Below are 22,822 nucleotides of genomic sequence, written 5' to 3'. Positions count from 1 at the left end.
AATCACAGTCCAAAAGAACAGACTGTGCTGATGGAATTGTACTAACTAGGACTATCCAAAGTCAGTTATAGCTTTTTGCCAGCTTTCTGTGCCAGTGACCTAGAAACGATTTCAGAACCTATTTTTGTTTCTTGGGGGCTGAAATTTCAGTGAAACAGTCCAGCCAACTCTGATCCAGGGTCTTCAAATTTACAAATTAATCCCCAAAGAAAAGAGAATATTAATTGTAATTTTTATTGTGATAGAGAATAACCTCATAGCCTAATTATAGGAAGAAATAAGTAACTCTGCAATGCCACATTTACAAGTATTTGTAATTTATAGCATGAAGATGGAAGAGAATTAGGCAAACGATTATTCTTAAACCTCTCAAAAGGAATTAGCCTTATGGACACATACAAAAACACATAAGCATTCTGTAGAGCTAACACTGCATATCACACAATTTTAAAAGTACATAAATAGGTACTATAAAAACAATTGAAATTTGCTGAAATATATTTACTCATAAAGTAATATATCCACACGTTAATTTGTAATCATTCCAGCAAATAAAAAAAAAGTATCCTTTTTTTTTTTTTTAATCTCAGGAGATTTACTATTACACATTTCTAGTTGGAATTACCCTCGGTCACAACTTATTACTAAATTGATCCTTATATTAATTTGGACATGAAAAAATAACCCAGATTAAAAACAAAACAAACTTTAGGGGAAAAAGTGGGGAGAAGAATCTATTGAACGCTCCTAAATATGTGATTCCTAAGCAGATACAATGATAGTTTTACCGTGAGTGTGGGTTACTCTCCTATTCTCACACATTTTTCATTGCCTCCCATGCTCCCAAAGATGTGGGAAAGTACACATAGGAAACATACTGAAGAGCTCAATTAACAACTCAAGACATCTTTGACACATGAGAGAACCAGGCAGTGAATGGCCTTGTTAGACACTGCCAAGCAGGGCATTTTGTAACTCCAGGGCTTAAATTTTCAAACGGTCCTGCAATCATTCATGTCCTAACTTGAATTAAAAGTATGCAGCAGACAATGGGATTGAAGAAATGGTTATTCTAATAAGAAACAGTATGTCTGACCAGTGAAAATATGGTAACACCAGGCCTGCTATGGAAACTCAGGAACTTTCTGCCTGGCTTCCTCACAGCATTTCCATGGTATAAGATCTTTACAGCGAAAGTACATTATTTGATGTGGATATTTTTTGTGAGGAGTGAAAAGATGTCTCACTTAAAGTGTTTATCAAGAGAAGATGATAGATTCGTGGTGATTATCCTGTGTATAAATAATTGGAGACTGGAGTTACAGAAAAATACATCCTTGGATTATGTCAATATCAGCTCAATGAACAGGTCAGTGTTTTGGTTAAGTTATTAAAGTACACAGAACACAACTGGCAAGAAAGTTTATCTTTATGTACCTAACACCAGCTACTTGTATTTTAAAATAACATTTGGGATTGCCTATGGTGGCAGGGGACACATGTAAGAGGCAGTAGAGGTGAGACTAGTGGAGTATGTCTGGATTCACATAACGGCTCTGCCCCTGTCTTAGTTGTGGGATGGCAGTCATTCAGTCCCCCTTGGTCTTTTTCCCCTCCCTGGATGATTTCTAATGTTCCTCCATCTCTACATTCTGTGATTATAGTAACTTGCTAATGTTCATTTATCAGGCCTCACTCAAATGACTGATCAGAATGCTAGAACAGAACAAGCTGAGACGTTTGATTCCCAGAGTTTAGAATACTCCCTGCTTATTCGGGTGAACTTAAATCCTTTTTGGAACAAAGAGAGACACACACAAAAAAGGAAACTGACAATTGCAGTTTACAAAATGCCAGAAATAATTGCATTTTGAATAGGAAGCAACAAGATATTGTTTCCAATTGCAAAAGGTCAATGCATTTTCTGCTGTTAGCTTCCAGAAATTAATAGGTATTTTTGTGGTAGTCCTAGCAATTCATACTAATAAGAATAACTTTCTAATTAACTATCTATCCCCCATCACAATTCAAACATAATTTAAGGGGGCTTAAGTACTACAGAAAAGCATAAATAAAAAGTGAACATTTAGAGTAAGAAAATAAAACTAAAGATGAGGATATACAAGTAAAGCAGGAATGAGGTTCTATTAAATCACCATAAAGATCTTACAGTGCTTTTGGTGGAACCCAAATTTGGCATTAAACTTTTCAGCATCCAATGTGAAAGAGGAATTCTACCTGATCAATTACATAATTCATAGAGAACATAAGATGAAGCAAAGCTCAGCAGAAATGCAGTTATTTATGGTTGTAAGGAGCAAAAGTTCCTCCTCAGGGGTGTTCATAAAGAATAGCTGTGCCAACAGCAGCCCCAGTAACTTTCCTTAGAACAGATGCAGTACTTAGGTACACGGGGCTAATCCTTCCTTGGGGGGCATAATCACAACTAAACAGAAGGAGGCATCATAGCATGATGGTTAGAGTAAGAGCCTTCCATTCCATAATGCCTGAGTTCAAATCCCAGCTCTGCCATTTACTAGCTGTGAGACATTGGGCATGTATGTCTTTCCAACCACCTCAGGTACCTTAGTTTCCCTAACTATGAGGTGTGTGGATAACAATCACAATTTGTGAAGATTAAGTGACTTAATAAGCACTATATAGTGTTGTCACTTAAAAACAAAGAGCTCACCAAAGCAATCGGGGTGGGCACTGCTATAATCCAGTTCAAGATGTAGCTGTACACTGACCTGACTTGAGCTCAAGATAGATTTTAGAACACTGCTGTCCAAAAGAACTTGCTGCAAAAATAGAAATGTTATATACCTGTGCTAACCAAGGCAATAAACTTTTGTGGCTAATGAACACTGGAATGTGACTAGTTTTGCTTTAAAATGTAAATGGGAGTTGGGTTTTAGGCTCAAATTGTGCTAATGAAGAATTGAATTGATAATTTAATTAATTTAAATAGCTGCAAGTGACAAGTAGGTACCAGACTGGCAGCACAAATACAGAAAATTTCCATCACTGTAGAAAGTTTGGACAGTGCTAATCTAAAAGACCTTCCAAGCAATACTCTAAATATTATCAGCTAAGCTTCTGATATTAGGCAACAAGGATTGTATTCTCTGACATCTAAGTGGGACATGGCCAAACTTCTGCTGCCAGGTAAATGTAGGTCCCTATCTCTTGGCTGTGCAGCTGTCTGTGATGTCTAAAAGTCCCGGGACAGGCAGCTGAGCAGAATCCCTGGCTATCTGTGCTTTGAGGGAAGCCAATGAGGTTTCCATGGCAAGGCCAAGATCCTCCTTAGAAAATTGTTTTGAATTTACTTCAGAGCACAAAGGGATGGGCTTGATCCCAAAGTTCTACTTCATCTAGCACAGCTGGAATTATTTCAGCCTGAACAATTTTAAAACATGGTTTAACCAGATGCTAGCCTCTTTTTTCCCCCTGGTTGACTTTGAGAAATGCTACTTCCTGGTGTACCCTCCAAGATAAACTATTTGGAAAAGGTATACCAAGATGATTAAATAAGGGAAACTGTAGTATAAATCCCAGATAAAAGTGAGTAACAATTGCTGAAATCAGTAAAGTGATTTCATATAAATCGTAATATAAAGGCAAAATAAAGGGAAAGTAATTGATGACAAACTCTATTTCAATCTGGTAATGCTGAGCACAGCACACGAAAAGAAACAATGAAGTCATCAGTACCTATACATAGAATTATATTATTAATCATATTCAATTCTCATCAGTAGCACTGATAATATAGCAGTAGCATTGCTGTCAATAACAAGATTTTTTTTTTTGAAACACATAAAATCTCTGGTCAAGTTTTGAACAAAATAAAGTGGAATCTTCCCTCAATTATCTTGGAAAATTCATTATAAAAAAAAACTATAAAAACACTGTTTTAAAATGTAAAATGAAGTTGAGTTTGGGGCTTAAATAACTGAAACAGTTGTGTTTTTTTTAACCCATATGAATGCTTATCAGAACATTCAAGAATCATGTATGATGTGGAACAATTCTTTGTTGTGCTAAACTGTCCCATGTGCTGTGGAACGTGAAACATCTATGGCTCCTGCCCACTAATTGCCAGCAGTGCCTCTGATCATTTCTAAAATCATTGGTCCAAGCCAATCATATAAAATCTATCAACCCCACCCCACAAATCACTATTCATCAATCCAGGCCTAATCAACCAGCAAATGGCATTGGTTGGTTTGAGAATAGGGTATGTAATGTAATGTCAGCCAAGGAAACATAGAGGAAGTTTGCCTGAGGCTTCGAAGAAGTTTCCTACGAAAGAACAACAGGAAAGATGGACTCTTTCTTCTTCTTTACATGGTTACAAATGGATGTGAGGCCTAAAAACCCTGGACTCATTTCAAAACCAGCTGAAGCCAACAAACAGCAGGGCAGAGCCAAAAATACAGGGTAACTGAGCTACATTTGAATTAAGTCACCCTTGGGGTCTACGGTACCTCCGGACTTCCATTTACATAAATCAATAAACTTTCTATGGTTTAAGCCACTTTGAATTTGGATTTTGATTTCTTGCAGCTGAAAGCACTTTAATACATACATAATTTCACAAGTCCAAGACTAAAGCCTGGTTAAAACAACAGGTGAATACTGTTCCTGGACTTCTTGTATACTAAGTGGTTAAAAAAAAGCAGCTATGCTGTTCTAACATCTCATGCTCTTATGTAAAGAAGTTACACAGTATGAGACTATGAATCTCTTCAATCAAATGGCAGGCATATTGTGGAAGAATGACTAGCACAGCTTACACATTCAGCATGTTGGAGAAAATGTGAAAGGTTAAAAGCTATTTAATCTGAAAAGAAAATGTAGCTACAGGTAAAAAACAGTAATGCTATCAGTACTTATGTACAAAGAGTTCTACAGGCTGTACCGTGGACAGATAGTGTAGTAAATGGACTAAGTCCCTTCTCTCATGAAGCCTATAAAAAAACAAATAAAAAACAAAACACATGCTTATTGAGTACGGTAAGTGATAAGGAAATGATAGGTACAGAAGTGGGCAGTCAGAGATGGTTAACTATGGGAGGTTTTATGAATATGCCAGGGGTTTGAGCTTGAATTTTAAAGGTTAGTAACACTGGGAGAATGTGAGGAAATGGTACATTATAGGAGAAAGAAAAGATAAGTATTTAGGAACAGGAGTGGAGACGGCAGCCATCGAGGTTCTAGATACTACTACTGCCATATTCATGACAGATAGTGGGGAATAAGAAAAAGTGAACTTATAACTGGGGATAGAGCCTCAGTCAGGAATCCTTGTTCCACTATGTCCTAGCTGTTTGGCCTTGGACAAGCTACTTAACCCTCCTGGTATCAGTTCCCTCATCTTATAAAATGGAGAAATGTAGTGGGGGTAGAGGGAACGTAAGGATGAAATTAAATGAGGCATGTAAAGTGACCTGTATATTTTATGCTCAAGATGGTGGAATAGGTAAATGCTGTGCTTACATTCTCTCACGACCACATCAAAATTACAACTAAACTACAGAACCACCATCACTGAGAATTGCCTAAGTCTAGCTGAACAGAAGTCCTACAGTAAGGACATATAGAAGAAGCCACCTTGAGAATAGTAGGAGGGAGAGAAAAACATGAAACAGGTAGGTCCTTATAAGCACATGTGGTGGTTAAAAATAGTGAGGGGTATTTTGGCTATGAAGGGACCCCAAGGAGAGAGAGGTCCCAACCCCACACCAGGCTCCCCAGCCCAGGATTCTAGTGCTGTGAAGAGAAGATTCTACAACTTCTGGCTATAAAAACCAGCAGAGGTTGTGGCTGAGTGAGACGAGGGTGGCTGGATACCCGACATTCCTCTTAAAGGGCTCGTGAACAAACTTACTCAATGACGGACTTACTTGCTCTGAGTTCCAATGCTGGGGCAGCAACTCAAGGGGCACCATGGACGTATGGGGAGCTGGAGGAAGCCATTGTTTCTTTGTTGAGCCCTCCCCCTTCCCAGTGTGCAGACACAGGCAGGCACCATATCTGGGTCTCCAACCACCTAGCTGACATGTTCATTTGATCCACCATGGTGATTCCCTGAGAGCTGGCTCCACCCAACTTGTGGGCCCACCCAAGCCACTTCTAGTGGCTTTTCCATACAAATGGCCTGTCTTGGCTCATGACGCAGACTTTCCTAAAATCTCTCAAAGGTTCGCAAACCCAAACAAGCAGCATCTGGCCTCTGTGTGCTCCGAACCTTTTGCTAAGCATCCCCACTAGCAATAGCCAACCTCACTTCACAGCTTGGCCGCTCCTAGGCACTTCCAAGCCCAGTGTAGGTGGAAGACATCTGTGGATCACTTTGTGGCTCATGCCAGGTGGCCCTGGGCAGGGCACAGGTGGAGGCTGAAGGTGGCTTGTGGTGAAGCCCCTCCCAGGAAGCCCCAGGGCTGGCATGCCCAGGGGCCAGTTTCAGATCACTCCTGAGCACCACCAGGCCACCTCCACAGACAACACCCAAAGGGCAGACTGGGCAGGCACCAGAGCCCTGCTAAAGCAAATCCTGCTCCATGGGGTCAGCCTCTGTACAACAGCTCATCCACTTTAGTCACAGCCAGTCCTCACAACCAATTAGCCTGGGGCTCAATCCCTCCCAGTGATGTGCCAACAGCAACTAAAACTCAAATACAACAGGAGGGCACACAACTCACACATGGGACACACTGGCAGCACCCAGCTCAGGTGATCAGGGAAGCTAGGTCCCACTGGGGCCACAGGGGCCACTGGGCCCTACAAGACACCTACTACCTAAGTCCACTCTACTAAGAGAGGGAGATATTAAAACTTCTACTTAATACATAGAAACAAACACAGGAAGGCAGACAAAATGGGGAAAAAAAGAACACATCCCAAATAAAAGAGCAGAACAAAGTTCTAGAAAAAGAACTAAACAAAATGGAGACAAGCAATCTACTAGACGCAGAGTTCAAAATGCTGGTTATCAGGGTGCTCAATGATCTCAGAGAGAACTTCAACAAAGAGATAGGAAACGTAATAATGGAGATAGAAAACATAAGAAAGAACCAGTCAGAAATAAAGAATAACTGAAGTGAAGAATACATTAGAGTGAATCAACAGGAGATTAGTACCAAATCAGCAATTTGGAGGATAAAGAAGAAGAAAACACCCAATGAAAACAGAAAAAAGAATCCCCCTAAAATGAGGATAGCGTAAGGGGCCTCTGGGACATCAAGTGAACCAACATACGCATCATAGGGGCACCAGAGGAGAAGAGAGACAGCCAGAAATTGAAAACCTATTTGAAGAAATAATGATGGAAAACTTCCCAAACCTGGTGAAGGAAACAGACATACAAACCCAGGAAGCACAGAGTCCCAAACAAAATAAACCCAAACAGGCCCACACCAAGACACATCATAATTAAAATACCGAAGGTTAAAGACAAAGAGAGAATCTTAAAAGCAGCAAGAGAAAAGCACTTAGTTACCTACAAGGGAGCTCCCATTAAGACTATCAATTGATTTCTCAACAGAAACTTTGCAGGCCAGAAGCAACTGGCACAAAATATTCAAAGTGATGAAAAGCAAGGATCTATAACCAAGATTACTCTACCAAGCAAGGCTATCATTTAGAATCGAAGGATAGATAAAGAGTTTACCAGACAAGAAAAAGTTAAAGGAGCTTCATCAACACCAACAAGCAATCTTAGAGGAACTTCTTTAAGACGAAAAAAGAAAAACAAAATAAAAAATATGAATAATAAAATGGCAACAACTACATATCTTTCAACAATTACTTTCATTGTAAATGAATTAAATGCTCCAATCAAAAGACATAGAGTGGTTAAATGGATAAGAAAACAAGACCCTTACATATGCTGTCTACAAGAGGCTCACTTTAGATTTAAAGACACACAGACTGAAAGTAAAGGGATGGAAAAAGATATTCTATGAAAAAAAAAAAAAGAAAGCTGGTGTAGCAATATTTATGCTAGACAAAATAGACCTTAAAACAAAGGCTATAACAAGAGACAAAAAAAGGACCCAGTAATCCCACTGCTGGGTATTTATCTGAAGAAACCCAAAACACTACTTTCAAAGGGACATGTGCATCCATATGTTCACTGCTGCATTATTTATAATAGCCAAGCTATGAAGGCAACGTGAGTGTCCATCAGTGGATAAATGGATAAAGAAGAGGTGGTACATATATATACAGTGGAATATTACTCAGCCATAAAAAAGTATGAAATCTTGCCAGAAATCTTGCAACAACATAGAGGGTATTGTGCTGAGTGGAATGAATCAGAGAAAGGCAAATACCATATGATCTCATTTATATGTGGAATCTAAAGAACAAAATAAATGAACAAACAAAACAGAAACAAACTCATAGATACAGAGAACATTCTGATGGTTACCGGACGGGAGAGGGATTGAGGGATGGGTGAAAAAGGGGAAGGGATTAAGAAGTACAAATTTGTAGTTACAAAATAGTCACGAGGATATAAGGTACAGCACAGGGTATGTAGTCAATAATATTGTAATAACTATGTATGGTATCAGATGGGGTAGATTTATTGGGTAATCACTTTGTAAGTTACATAAATGTCTAATCACTATGTTGTACAACTGAAACTCATATAATATTTGTATGTCAACTGTAACTGAAAACATTATTTAAAAAACCAAAATAAAAATAAAGTGACCTGTATAATTAGGAGGTACTTAATCATGGTAGTTGTTATCACTTTAAACCTGCAAGCAATTCACGCAAATTAGTTTCAGAGCATTTATTACTATTATTAGTTTCAGGTGTACAAAACAATGTAATAGATATTTCACGCCTCACAAAGTGATAACTCTCCTCCCCCAATCTATTGCCCCTCTGACATCGCATATCTCTATTACAATTCCATTGACTCTATTCCGTAGGCTGTACTCCATATCCCGTGACTATATATATATTAAATTATACTTGACATACAATATTATTCAGCTTCAGCTTCAGGTGTATAGTGCAGTGGTCAAGCATCTACTATAAGGCAAACATAATAAACATGATATACCCGGGAAAAAAAATGGCGGCGTGAGGTGAGCCTCTGTAACGCTCCCCTGGAATTTACAACGAATCGGACAACAATACCTCCACAAAGGATTCCTTGCATAGCAGATAGGCAAGACGAAGAGGCCGACTACTGAATTCACCTCCAGGTGGGTGAATCGCGCCAGCGGGGGAGGAGGGAGAGGAGAAGTGCGGAGACGGAGCCGCGCGGGCGCAGGACACAGACCTAGCTCAGTGCTCTGAGCTCGCTGCTCCCGGATCTCCCGCAGCTGCGGGAGAGGGAAGGACTCGGAATGCTAGGGCTCCGCTTACGGCCCACAGGGCTGAGGGGGCAGCATACAAAACTGCTGAACCCAACGCTCGCTCACGGCAGACCTCGGAGCAAAGACTGAGGGAAGAGGGCTGAAATCGGTGGTTTAAGCCCTCACTGCCGAGCGGAGAACGGAAGCCTTAGGCACGGAGACTAGCCGCCCCCTCCCTACCCTCCCAGAGCTCGCCCCGCCCCCACCTGCCCAGTGCTAGAAGCGATAAAGTACCAGTGTCGGATCAAAGGAAAGAATATTTGCTGCTCTGAGAACTGTGGACCGCAGACACAGATTCGCAGCTCAACTAGTTCCGGCAAAGGGGAGGGAGCTGTGGAAGCAGGACTGGCTGTGGGGGTGGTCGCCGCCATTGCTCTGGGCCACCTCTCACAACTCACCCCGCCCCTAGCCCCACCTATCTGGGCGGATCCCTGCAGGTGTAAACAGAACTGCTGAAACAAACAGGCTCTGAATCTGGTGCAGAAAGAGCTTTGGAACTCCAAAAGCTCTCCGCATACCTATCACCTGTTGCAGAAGACACTCCTGTAGATGTCTAGGAAGAGAAATAGTAAATCAGTGATTGCCATGAAAAACCAAGGCAACAAGATAGCTCAGAAAGAAAGTGAAAAGTCTCCAGAAAAGGAACTTAGAGATATGGACCTTTGTGATTTAAATGACAGAGAATTCAAGATCGCAATTCTGAAAAAACTGAACAAGATGCAAGAAAACACAGAAAGGCAGTTTAATGAACTCAGAAACACAATCAAAGAACACCATGAGCATTTTACAAAAGAGATTGAAATCTTGAAAAAGAACCAAATAGAATTTCTGGAGATTAAGAACTCAATAGAAGAAATTAACAATAAAATATCCAGCTTAGGTAGTAGAGTTGACCAGATGGAGGAAAGAATCAGTGACATCGAAGATAGGAACCTGGAATTTACACAGAGGGAAGAAGAAAGAGACTTGAGACTTAAAAGAAATAAAAGAACTCTACAAGAACTTTCTGACTCCATCAGAAAGAACAATATAAGAATAATGGGCATACCAGAAGGAGAAGAAAGAGGGAAGAGAACAGAGAATATATTCAAACAAATCGTCGATGAGAACTTCCCAAACTTGTGGACAGAACTGGATCCTCGAATCCAAGAAGCAAATAGAACACCTAATTACCTCAATCCCAACAGGCCTTCACCAAGGCACATTGTATTGAAGCTGTCTAAAATCAATGACAAAGAAAGAATCCTCAAGGCAGCCAGGGAAAAGAAGACGGTAACTTACAAAGGAAAGCCCATTAGATTATCATCAGATTTTTCAGCAGAAACTCTACAAGCTAGGAGGGAATGGAACCAAATATTCAAACTATTGAAAGAGAGAAATCATGAGCCAAGAATAACATATCCAGCAAAGATCTCTTTTAGATATGAAGGAGGAATAAAGACCTTTCCAGACATCCAGAAGCTGAGGGAATTTTCTAATACACAACCTGCACTACAAGAAATACTAAAGGAGGCTATTAGACCACCATCAACAGGGACAACTTGTGGCAACTGAAACATAAAAAGGGGGAGCGTAAAGGCCTGAACTGGAATATGGGAATAGAGAAAGTAAGCGTACTGAAGAAACTGGAATACTCTAAATATCAAACTTTCTTTTACATAAACTCAAGGGTAACCACTCAAAAAACATCCAAATCTGAAATATATACTGTAATAAAAGAAGAAACAGAGGGAAACATCATAGAATACCACCACACAGAAATAACAGACAACAACAAAAAGGCAAAGAAACAATGGAGACACAGCCTTACCAGAAAACTAAAGACAGAATGACAGGAAATCCTCACATATCAATAATCACCCTAAATGTAAATGGACTGAACTCACCAATAAAGAGACACAGAGTAGCAGATTGGATCAAAAAACTAAACCCAACCATATGCTGCCTACAAGAGACACATCTCAGCTACAAGGACAAGCATAGACTCAAAGTGAAAGGGTGGAAATTGACACTTCAAGCAAATGGTACCCAGAAAAAATCAGGTGTAGCCATAATGATTTCCGATGAAACAGACTTCAGGGTGAAAAAGATAACAAGAGACAAAGATGGACATTTCATAATGGTAAAGGGGACTATACAACAAGAAGACATAACAGTCATCAATATTTATGCCCCCAATCAGGGAGCACCGAAATATACCAAGCAACTACTAACAGAACTAAAGGGAGAAATTGACCAAAACACAATTATACTAGGGGACTTAAATACATCATTGACAGCTATGGATAGATCATCCAAACAGAAGATAAATAATGAAATCGCAGCCCTAAATGACACATTAGATGAATTGGACATAATTGACATATATAGAGCACTTCATCCTAAAACATCAGACTATACATTCTTTTCTAGTGTACATGGAACATTCTCAAGGATAGACCATATATTGGGACACAAAATCAGCCTCAGCAAATTTAAGAAGATTGAAATCATACCAAGAATATTCTCCGATCACAAAGCTTTGAAATTGGATATCAACTGCAAAAAGAAAGCAAGAAAAAACACAAATACATGGAGATTAAACAACATACTTTTAAAGAACGACTGGGTCAAAGAAGAAATTAGAGGAGTGCTCAAAAGATACATAGAAACAAATGACAATGAAAATACATCCTACCAAAATGTTTGGGATGCCGCGAAAGCAGTTTTAAGAGGGAAATTTATATCATTACAGGCCTATCTCAAGAAACAAGAAAAATCCCAAATAAATAACCTCATGTTACACCTTAAAAAACTAGAAAAAGAAGAACAAGCGAAACCCAAGGTCAGCAGAAGAAAGGAAATAACAAAAATCAGAGCAGAACTAAATGAAATAGAGAACAAAAAGACAATAGAAAAAATTAATGTGACAAAAAGCTGGTTCTTTGAAAAGATTAACAAAAATCGACAAACCCTTGGCTAGACTCACTAAGATAAAAAGAGAGAAGACACTAATTAACAAAATCAGAAATGAAAAAGGGGAAGTTATCACGGACACCACAGAAATACAAAGGATTATCCAAGAATACTATGAAGGACTATATGCCACCAAATTTAATAACTTAGAAGAAATGGACAAGTTCTTAGAAACATATAGCCTTCCAAGGCTGAATCATGAAGAACTGGAAAATCTTAACAGGCCGATCACCAGTAACGAAATTGAATCAGTCATCAAAAACCTTCCCAAAATCAAAAGTCCTGGACCAGATGGCTTCACCAGTGAATTCTACCAAACCTTCAAAGAGGATCTAATACCAATCCTGCTCAAACTCTTCCAAAAAATTGAAGAAGAGTCAGTACTCCCTAACTCATTTTATGAGGCCAACATTACCCTGATACCAAAACCTGGTAAGGACAACACAAAAAAAGAAAACTACAGACCTATATCTCTGATGAATACAGATGCTAAAATCCTAAACAAAATTCTAGCAAATCGAATACAACAATGCATTAAAAAGATTATTCATCACGACCAAGTGGGGTTCATCCCCGGGGCACAAGGATGGTTCAACATTCGCAAATCCATCAATGTGATACATCACATAAACAAAATAAAGGACAAAAATCATATGATTCTATCAATTGATGCAGAAAAAGCATTTGATAAGATACAACATCCATTTATGATTAAAACACTTACTAAAATTGGTATAGAAGGAAAATACCTCAACATAATAAAGGCCATGTACGACAAGTCCTCAGCTAATCTCATAATTAATGGTGAAAAGCTGAAGCCCTTTGCTCTACGTTCAGGAACACGACAAGGTTGTCCCCTATCACCTCTGCTTTTCAACATAGTGTTGGAAGTCCTCGCCAGAGCTATCAGGCAAGAGAAAGAAATAAAAGGCATCCAAATTGGGAATGAAGAAGTTAAATTGTCACTCTTTGCAGATGACATGATGCTATATATAGAAAACCCTAAAGACTCCACCAAAAAGCTATTAGAAACAATCAATGAATACAGTAAAGTTGCTGGCTACAAAATCAACGTACAAAAGTCCACTGCTTTCTTATATACCAACAATGAAATCTCAGAAAAAGAGATAGAAAAAACAATTCCTTTTGCAATTGCAGCAAAAAGAATAAAATACCTAGGAATAAACTTAACCAAGGATGTGAAGGATTTATATGCTGAAAACTATAAGACATTTTTGAAAGAAATTGAAGAAGACACAAAGAAATGGAAAGACATTCCGTGCTCATGGATTGGAAGAATCAACATAGTTAAAATGGCCATATTACCCAAAGCCATATACAGATTTAATGCAATCCCCATTAAAATCCCAACGGCATTTTTTAAAGAAATAGAACAAAAAATCATCAGATTTGTTTGGAACCACAAAAGATCCCGAATAGCCAAAGCAATATTAAAAAAAAAGAACAATACTGGAGGTATCACACTCCCTGATTTTTCCTTGTACTACAGGGCTACAATAATCAAAACAGCTTGGTATTGGCGGAAAAACAGACACATAGACCAATGGAATAGAATTGAGAACCCAGAAATAAAACCACATAAATATGGACAGATAATTTTTGACAAAGAAGCTAAAAACATACATTGGAGAAAAGACAGCCTCTTCAATAAATGGTGCTGGCAGAATTGGATAGCTACGTGCAAAAGAATGAAACTGGACTGCTATCTGTCACCATGTACCAAAATTAATTCAAAATGGATCAAAGACTTAAGCATAAGACCTGACACAATAAACTGCATTGAAGAAAACATAGGTACTAAACTTATGGACCTTGGGTTCAAAGAGCATTTTATGAATTTGACTCCAAAGGCAATGGAAGTAAAAACTAAAATAATCAAATGGGATTATATGAAACTGAAAAGCTTCTGCACAGCAAAAGAAACTATTGACAAAATAATGAGGCAACCAACTGAATGGGAGAAGATTTTCGCAAACAGTTCCTCTGATAAGGGGCTAATATCCAAAATATACAAGGAACTCATGAAACTCAACAACAAAAAAACAAACAACCCAATTGAAAAATGGACAGAGGACCTGAAGAGACATTTCTCCAAAGAGGATATACAAATGGCAAATAGACATATGAAAAAATGCTCAACATCGTTAATCATCAGAGAAATGCAAATGAAAACCACAATGAGATATCACCTCACCCCAGTCAGAATGGCTTTCATCAACAAAACAAATAGTAACAAGTGTTGGAGAGGCTGTGGAGAAAAAGGAACTCTCATACACTGTTGGTGGGAATGCAGACTGGTGCAGCCGCTATGGAAGGCAGTGTGGAGGTTCCTCAAGAAATTACGAATAGAATTACCATATGACCCAGCAATCGCTCTCCTGGGTATCTACCCCAAAAATATAAAAGCATTTCTCTATAGAGACACGTGTACTCCAATGTTCATTGCAGCTTTGTTTACGGTGGCCAAGACATGGAAACAACCAAAATGTCCTTCGATAGATGAATGGATAAAGAAGTTGTGGTACATATACACAATGGAATACTATTCGGCGTTAAGGAAAGATGATATAGGAGCATTTGTGACAACATGGATGGATCTCGAGAGAATAATGCTAAGTGAAATAAGTCAGACAGAAAAAGCAGAGAACCCTATGATTTCACTGATATGTGGTATATAAACCAAAAAGAACAAGACAAACAAATGAGAAACAAAAACTCATAGACACAGACAATAATTTAGTGGTTACCAGAGGGTAAGGGGGTGGAGGGTGGGTGATGAGGGTAAAGGGGATCAAATATATGGTGATGGAAGGAGAACTGACTCTGGGTGGTGAACACGCAATGGGATTTATAGACGATGTAATACAGAATTGTACACCTGAAATCTATGTAAATTTACTAACAATTGTCACCCCAATAAAATTAATTAAAAAAAAAAAACATGATATACCCATTATACCAGGTTTGGAAAATAAACTTTGTTTTTTTAAACAGCCAATTGAAACCTATTTACCAAAAAAAACAAAAACTTAAAAGAAAAACAATGATACATTACAAAATGGATTGTGATTGATTATAAATACATTTATTGGTAGTGTTAATGAATTCTGAATGCAGAGAATAGAATACAAAGAAATCACCACTTAAAAGGAAACATCTATTTTAAAAATGCAACATATTTACATGCATGTTTAACCAATTTTGCATATCTGTTTAGGTTTACAAAAGTAAAGCTAATTCCGCAACTTTCAGTGTGAATATACTTTGATTTCTAGTATGGTCCACTCTAAGTCTGCTGTTTTTGATGTTTGTATACCAAGTATGATTTATTTTGTTTGAATTTAACTTGAAAGCAAGACTCTGTGAGCTGACACTGATGCAGCCAGGTAAATCAGGAAATTTTAAAACAGCTCTTTAAGAGAGGATAAAACCACAGGAAAGAAAACACCTCAACCCTAGATATATACATGCAACAGAGAAAATAACAAGAAGCAAAATGAATCCATAATACCAATTCTATTCTAAACTATAATTTCTAATTCTAGCAATTCAATCAGCAGTAGCTTAGATGCCTCTGTTCTATAAAGTAAAACCATTTAGTTTTTCACTACAGTTTTCTCACTACACCCAATGAATAATTATCAAGTCTTCATACTCTTTTTTAATAACCCAAGAATATGATTTATACATAACAGAATCAGTAACAAAAGAGCACTTCAAATGTACTGCTGAAAGCTACAATATAGTTTTGGGGCCAGATTTAAATTTACATAAACTTACTATCCATAAAGTGTTTATGAAACCCAGTACAATCGTGTTCAGCATTGTTAACTTAGAAATACTCCATCCATTCTTGCTATCAGAAAATTACTGACATGGATGGGATTGTTATTACAATTCTACAGGGCCTCTAAACCGGATTGCACATAAAAATAATTATGAACTATGATACAATGGTGACAACACGGCAAGCTTATAGAACTGAATTTTTCACAATAATAATAGCATTACAAAATTACGGTCACAGTTGAATATCAGAATTATTTTTCCCTGCTAACTACTGAATTAGAAAGGGTTTTCTGACTATATTTTTGATGAATAGAATACCTTTGAAATAAACACTAGGGGAAATTAAAAAGTGAAATAAACCCCTCCAGTTCATTCTTCCCAGATATTAACAAGTAAAGCAGTTTAACAAAAAAAAAAAAAAAAAAAATTAAAATTATCCTAAAAACAAATAAATATAAGATCAAATCAATTATTTTTGAAGAAAATATAGCTTACTTTCAAAAGTTCTACTTGGTTTGTGACTAGACTAGAAAGTATTAAAATAAACCAAACAGATTCCAACAATACTGATTTACTATGTAGGGTTTGAAAAAAGCACTTCAAATTTTAAACTGAATGTTTCATCCTCTCCCCTAGTCCCAGAGGACATAAATAAAAAGAGAAAAGAAGCTCTGGCAAAAAACAAAACAAAACAAAACCACCAACCAAAACTAATGAAAATCTTTTTCTTTTTGAACACTTCACTTTAGTTGGTCCTATATTATGGTAAGGTTTCTATAGCAAGGACTTCCTAGTTTCTTCCTTTATCTTACATTCTTTAGTCATTCCCATATTTTTATCAAACAAGGCTATGTGTAGGCTTTCCTAAGAAGTCAGGTTGAGTCAGAGGTAGCTTTAGGATACAGTACCCTTGACTACACATTGTTCTAAAAGGATTACAATATATAAAAATGCAGAAAGAAAAAATATACAGCCCTCACTGCCTTGCACTGAGAAAACAATTTTGAGAAACTGAGAAACATTGGAAGCCAGGAAACAGGCATCTATCTGCCTCGTCTCCCATGAGCTCCTTTAATGCACCAGTTCAGGTTGGTTTTCCACGAAGGGGAGCACCCCACTCACATAGTAGGCAATGCCAAGAGACAGCAAAGCAATGACAAAGATCAAGAGCAAAACCCTCCAGAAGCCCAGATCCTCTACAAACTCCTGCCATGTGGTTCGGAAGCTGGACAGGACTCCTTCACCTTGCTGTAGGTTGGGATTGAGGAGCGAATGGCTCTCCATAGCACTGTGAAAGAAACAGAGAACAGAAACGGGCATGAAACAACACATTTCACCCATTTCAAAAACATAAAACAATGGTAACTGTTGAAAAGATTCACTTAGAAAAGACTAACCCTACAACACAACACTCATAAAAAGAAAACTGACATACATACATATACTCTCACATGAACTGATTTACTTATCTCTGCATGTATCTGGACAATCTACTTTGTCTATCTGCATGCATCTGGACGATAAACTGCAAATTGCTAAACCATAATGATTAAGTGTCTTGGTTTTGTACTTAGCAAAGTTAAAAAATCCTTTTCTAATAAAAAGGTCCCAAGCAGAAGTCTTGAAGTAGGTCAAATGAGTTGTTTCCATCAGATGCTAAACCAAAACCCATTTGGTTAGTTTAAATTTAGAAGAATTCAAAACAAAGATTCATAATTTGGAAATTCATGTTAGTGAAAATAAGCAAAGACAGTATGTGAATCCTAAAGTTAAAGGGGGATTATTATTAGTTTAGTTCAATAATCGGACCAATGACGAAAGTCCTTCTTTTGACTGTAATTCTCTAATAATGGATATTCTTCAGTCTGTTGCACATTTGAACAAGTCTACTCATTAAAACTTCTTAACAGAGTCCCACCATTGGTTTTAGTTCAATCTTGTACAATAATACAAAATAAGTTTCTCTTTTGCATAAAGTCATAATCTAGTTGAAATAAGGTAGTACAAACACCATAAAAATAATGATTCTGGTTTTCAGAGCTATCTCGATGTGAAATATGACTCCTATAAATATAAAACAGTATATCTGACTTCAGTATCTGTAAGCCTGCACTGCGATGAATTCAAAGCTCTAAGGGATCAGCACCCATAATTACGTCACAACATGTTGGCCCAATAACAGAGTATCATTTAGATTAAAGCCACAACGGACATACTCAGATGTATCAACTATCTATTGCTTATAAAAGGTCATCACTACCCTCCCTAAACCCCTTCTCTTCATATTCTTCCACCCATCTGGGTGAAGAACAATGAAAACAGCATAAAACAATGTTTTTGAGTCTCGTTCACTATGCAAAATTGGCAGTTTTTTTTAAAACCTACAATTTTATTTTACTTCTTGACATGGTTAACCAGAGGTCCTTTTACCTTTACTAGTGTTAGAGGTTTCTTATTGGAAGCTGACTTCCTAATGCACCTGTCTGTTTGACATCCAAATTTTTTTTTCATATTAAAAGATGTTGGCCAGACCAGTGGCTCAGGCAGTTGGAGCTCCGTGCTCCTAATGCCAAAGGCTGCTGGTTCAATTCCCACATGGGCCAGTGGGCTCTCAACCACAAGGGTGCTGGTTCGACTCCCGCAAGGGATGGTGGGCTGCACCCCCTGCAACTAACAACAGCAACTAGACCTGGAGCTGAGCCGCGCCTTCCACAACTAAGATTGAAATGACAACTTGACTTGGAAAAAAACTGGAAGTACCCACTGCTCCCCAGTAAGTCCTGTTCCCCTTCCCCAATTAAAAAAAAAAAATCTTTAAAAAAAAAAAAATGTTTATTCTCTGAATAAGAGAAAACCTTTACAGTGGGAATATACAGCAATACAAAAATTTAAGAAAATTCAAGCAAGTTCAAAAATAAGACTAGAATGTTGAGAAGGCTTAAACACATAAAACCATAAATAAAGAAACTCATGAGAGGTTAATTCTGATTTATATGAAATTTATTGACTATGTCCGAGTTGACATGATTTCATACTCAAAGAAGTTAGATGTAAAATGAGAATTCAGTTGAGCATTCTCCAGGAGCTCATGAAGCTCTGCCAATCATAATTTTATGTAGCGACTCTATTTAATGAAATGTTTTCTACTGCCCAGGAAATATCTGATTCTAGCATGACATGTTTGTTCGTGTGTAATTTTTTTGTACATATGTTATCTACACTGTCTTTGTCCTACTGTACCTACAAAGTAAAAGGAATTAAATTAAATCAAGGCTATATGGGGGAGTGGATAAATATTTTTCACCAACTTGATTTATAGGCCCTTAAGAAATTATGCTATGTCTCACGGAATGGAAAATATTGTAAATAAATATATTCAAACTCTTACTTTATCTTCTGCTCTAGAAAAGGCTAATTGTTACATAGCTATGCCATAATGCCATGTGCTAGCCAATCCCTTCAAGCTTTTTTCTCACATTTTTTTTTATTGAGCTATAATTCAGATACCATAAAACTCACCTTTTCAATGTGCACAATTCAGTGGTTTTTAGTATATTCACAAAGTTGTACAACCATCTCTATCCAATTCCACAGTGTTTTTATCACCTCTATAAGAAACTCTGCCCATTAGCAGTCACTTCCCTTGCCCCTCCCCCCAGCTCCTGGCAAGCACTAATTTACTTTCTATTTGCCAATTCTGGACATTTTATATAAATGGAACCATATAATATATGGCCTTTTGTGACTGACTTCTCTCATGTAGCATGTTTTCAAAGTTGATTCATGTTATAGAATGTATCAGTATTTTATTCCTTTTTTATGGTGTAATAATATTCCTGATGGACAGATGACATTTTGTTATTCTTTTCAGTTGATGGACTTTTGGATCGTTTCTACCTTTTGGCTATTATGCATAATTCTGCTATGAACATTTTGTGTACAAGTTTTTGTGAGAACATGTTTTCAATTTTCTTCAGTCTATACCTAGAAGTGAAATTGTTGGGTCATATGGTAACACTGCGTAACTTTTTGATGAACTGCCAGACTGGTTTCCAAAGCAGTTACACTATTTTACACTCCTACGAGCAATGTATAAGGGTTCTAATAGCTCCACATCCTCGTCAACACTTGCTATTGCCCATCTTTCTGAGTACAGCCATCATAGTGGGTATGAAGTGGCATTTCACTGTGGTTTTGATTTGCATTTCAATATGACTAATTATGTTGACTTTAAACTTTTAAATTTAAGCTTCAACCACTGCATTTCTATCATGACGCTGAGGGGGCAGGAGTAAGACAGGACAACCAATATATGACAAACTGGTACAAATATTAACTCAATTTTCGAAGAACTGGCTTTACACAATGCTGTAAACAATACAAATTCTCATGCTGAAGTGAAATGGCAGGAATGGAAAGAAGCAGGAGTAAACATTTCATACTGAGCTGCTCAAATGACTAATTACTTCTAAAGTAATCACAATTGAGGCAAAATAGAATTAAAAATTAATTTCTGATAAAGAGGTGCCAAAACACTAGCTATTAACAAATTATACCACGCTAGGTTTCCAAAATACACTAAGCAAAAACAAAAATACATTCTTGAACATTTCTCATGGTAAAGAAGGTTAAAGTAATTTACTACTATTTTATAGAAAGATGAAAATAAATTTCAAGTTATTTTGAAAGAACATGATCTATAACAAATAATAGATAACTTAATGCTATTAAATTGCGTACGGAATTCTGAATTTCGATCCAAAGTATACAGGTGAGAGAAAAAGGGCTTGTAAATGCATCTTTGACTTCCTGCTTATTTTCTCTACTTGTCAGCTTTCAGTGGTAACTTATGAGAAGTATGCACTGTTCTAGAAGTAAAATTCTTTAATTTCGTTGGACAGTAATAAGTATTTGAAAGTATTCTAAACGAAAGTCTTAAGCTTAAGAGTAGAATCAGTGGTCCCCGAGGAGTACACCAGCCAGCAAATGAAGAGGGATGAAAACAATCATGGACACAAAGGAATCAAATGAAGGGTGGACTATGAAAAATAGAGAGGATTTCTTTTAGAACTCAAAGACACAATGATACCAATGGTCTAAGTTGTCGATGTGATCCTAAATCCAGGTTCTTGTCAATCATCTACTGGGTCCACAGCTGATGAGGGCCCTTGAAATATATTCCACTGAAATTTGTGGGAGAAGACTACATAGTAAGCTCATCGTCTTTCTTACCTGGTATAATCTGGAAGGCTGAAATGCCATGACAGTCAACCAAACTACATGCTAATACAACAAAGTCTGGCCTACTGACTTAATCTGTTGAGCCAGTGAGGCCAAAAGAAAAAAACTGTCACCTTTTCAGAGCTCCCTGAAACTGTTCTGAACTGCATCTAGATGAGAAATGATGAGATATTTAAGACCCTGTAAGTCACTGCATCTTAGCTTCAATTACTTACAGGAGCCCAAATTTCATTTTGTTCCAATTCATATGAAAGTCACTTTCACATTACTGAATTGTGTACATGTTAAATCTTGTCTTTACTTTCTCTCCTGTTTTCATTTTCCTCAGCACTCCACTTTCCAACTCATGAAACTACCTTTTTGGTCTTTTCTAATGTCCAAGTTCTTAGCCTTACTTATCTTTCTCCCGTTTTGAAATTTTATTCTTTTAGTGACCGGTACTAAAATTCTCAAACTCCTGTTTCCTTCCCTCATATTCAGCTCTTAACCACCTCTCCTCCCTTGTACTGCCAAAACAGCAGGCTGCCTTGCACAGTGGCTAACAGAACATTATGTGCATGTGGGCACGTAGTACTTTCTGTTAATAGCTCCTCAATTGTAATCTGGAGCCATAAGGGCTTACATGAAGTTCAAAGAAAATATCAAAGCCCTATACTTGAAAGCAAATAAATATAAAGCTCACAAAGTTGTCATAAAAGATCTAGGGACTTAAAATGACTTGCCCATTAAAAAAGTATATCTTAAGTACCTTTCACTCTCAGCTGTCTGCATGGTCTCCAGTTTTGAGTGAGTTCCTCTGTTAAATCCTTTTACCTCCTGTTCTTCCAAAGATTCCAGCAATCGGATGACATCTTTATTCACTCCCCTGCGCTTTGCCAGAACTAAGGGTGTAGCACCTTGATGACTGCTGAAAAAAAGGTCATAAAAATGAAGAGGTCATTGCAGCAGTTGTGTTATATCGTTGGTGCCTTTTTGTGTAGATAAGTGAAGCAGGCATGGGAGCAATTAACCCAAAATTAGAACCCAGAGCAGAACCAATGGTAGAGACGGAAACTGAATTTTGAGTTAACCTATATTCTTTTTCTTCTAGGGAAAAAGGAAAAAGAATCTATAGGCAATAGAGTAGATAAATGAGAATACATAAAAGAAAAAGAGGGCATCTTCCCAGAAATTAATTGGAAAGTCTAGTTCTAGATTTATTCTTATTTGACATTTACATTTTACAGGAACAGTGTTTGTATTTAAAATGTCTAATTAAAAAAAAAAAACAATCCCTAAAGCAATCAAATAAGCTGCTTTGGTACATCTAGCTATTTAACACTGATAACAAGAGAGAGCCCGAATAACACTGAATCCTGTATTCAATTCCCAACACATACTGTCCTTACATTAATAGTAGCAGAACCATTTACTATCTTATACAGATTTAG

The 22,822-nt window shown here is 37.5% G+C and overlaps 1 protein-coding gene across 2 annotated transcripts in view; it reads right to left on the bottom strand.

Moving 5' to 3' along the window:
* Positions 1–15,426: 15,426 nt before the first annotated feature.
* Positions 15,427–22,822, bottom strand: part of ANKRD46 (ankyrin repeat domain 46) — a 52,657-nt gene continuing 45,261 nt past the window's right edge. The window contains exons 4-5 of one of the 2 annotated variants that reach the window (XM_081069992.1): positions 22,141–22,299; positions 15,427–17,439 (exon numbers count right to left, since the gene is read on the bottom strand). In XM_081069992.1, coding sequence (XP_080926118.1) covers positions 17,223–17,439; positions 22,141–22,299 — 376 coding nt within the window. In that variant the 3' untranslated portion in view covers positions 15,427–17,222. The remainder of the gene's footprint in view (positions 17,440–22,140; positions 22,300–22,822) is intronic. The other variant, XM_081069993.1, reaches the window with a different exon arrangement.

This window comes from Rhinolophus hipposideros, assembly GCF_964194185.1.
Source record: "Rhinolophus hipposideros genome assembly, chromosome: 13".
NCBI classification, from domain to species: Eukaryota; Metazoa; Chordata; class Mammalia; order Chiroptera; family Rhinolophidae; genus Rhinolophus; species Rhinolophus hipposideros.
This window is presented reverse-complemented; position numbering and strand designations above follow the sequence as displayed.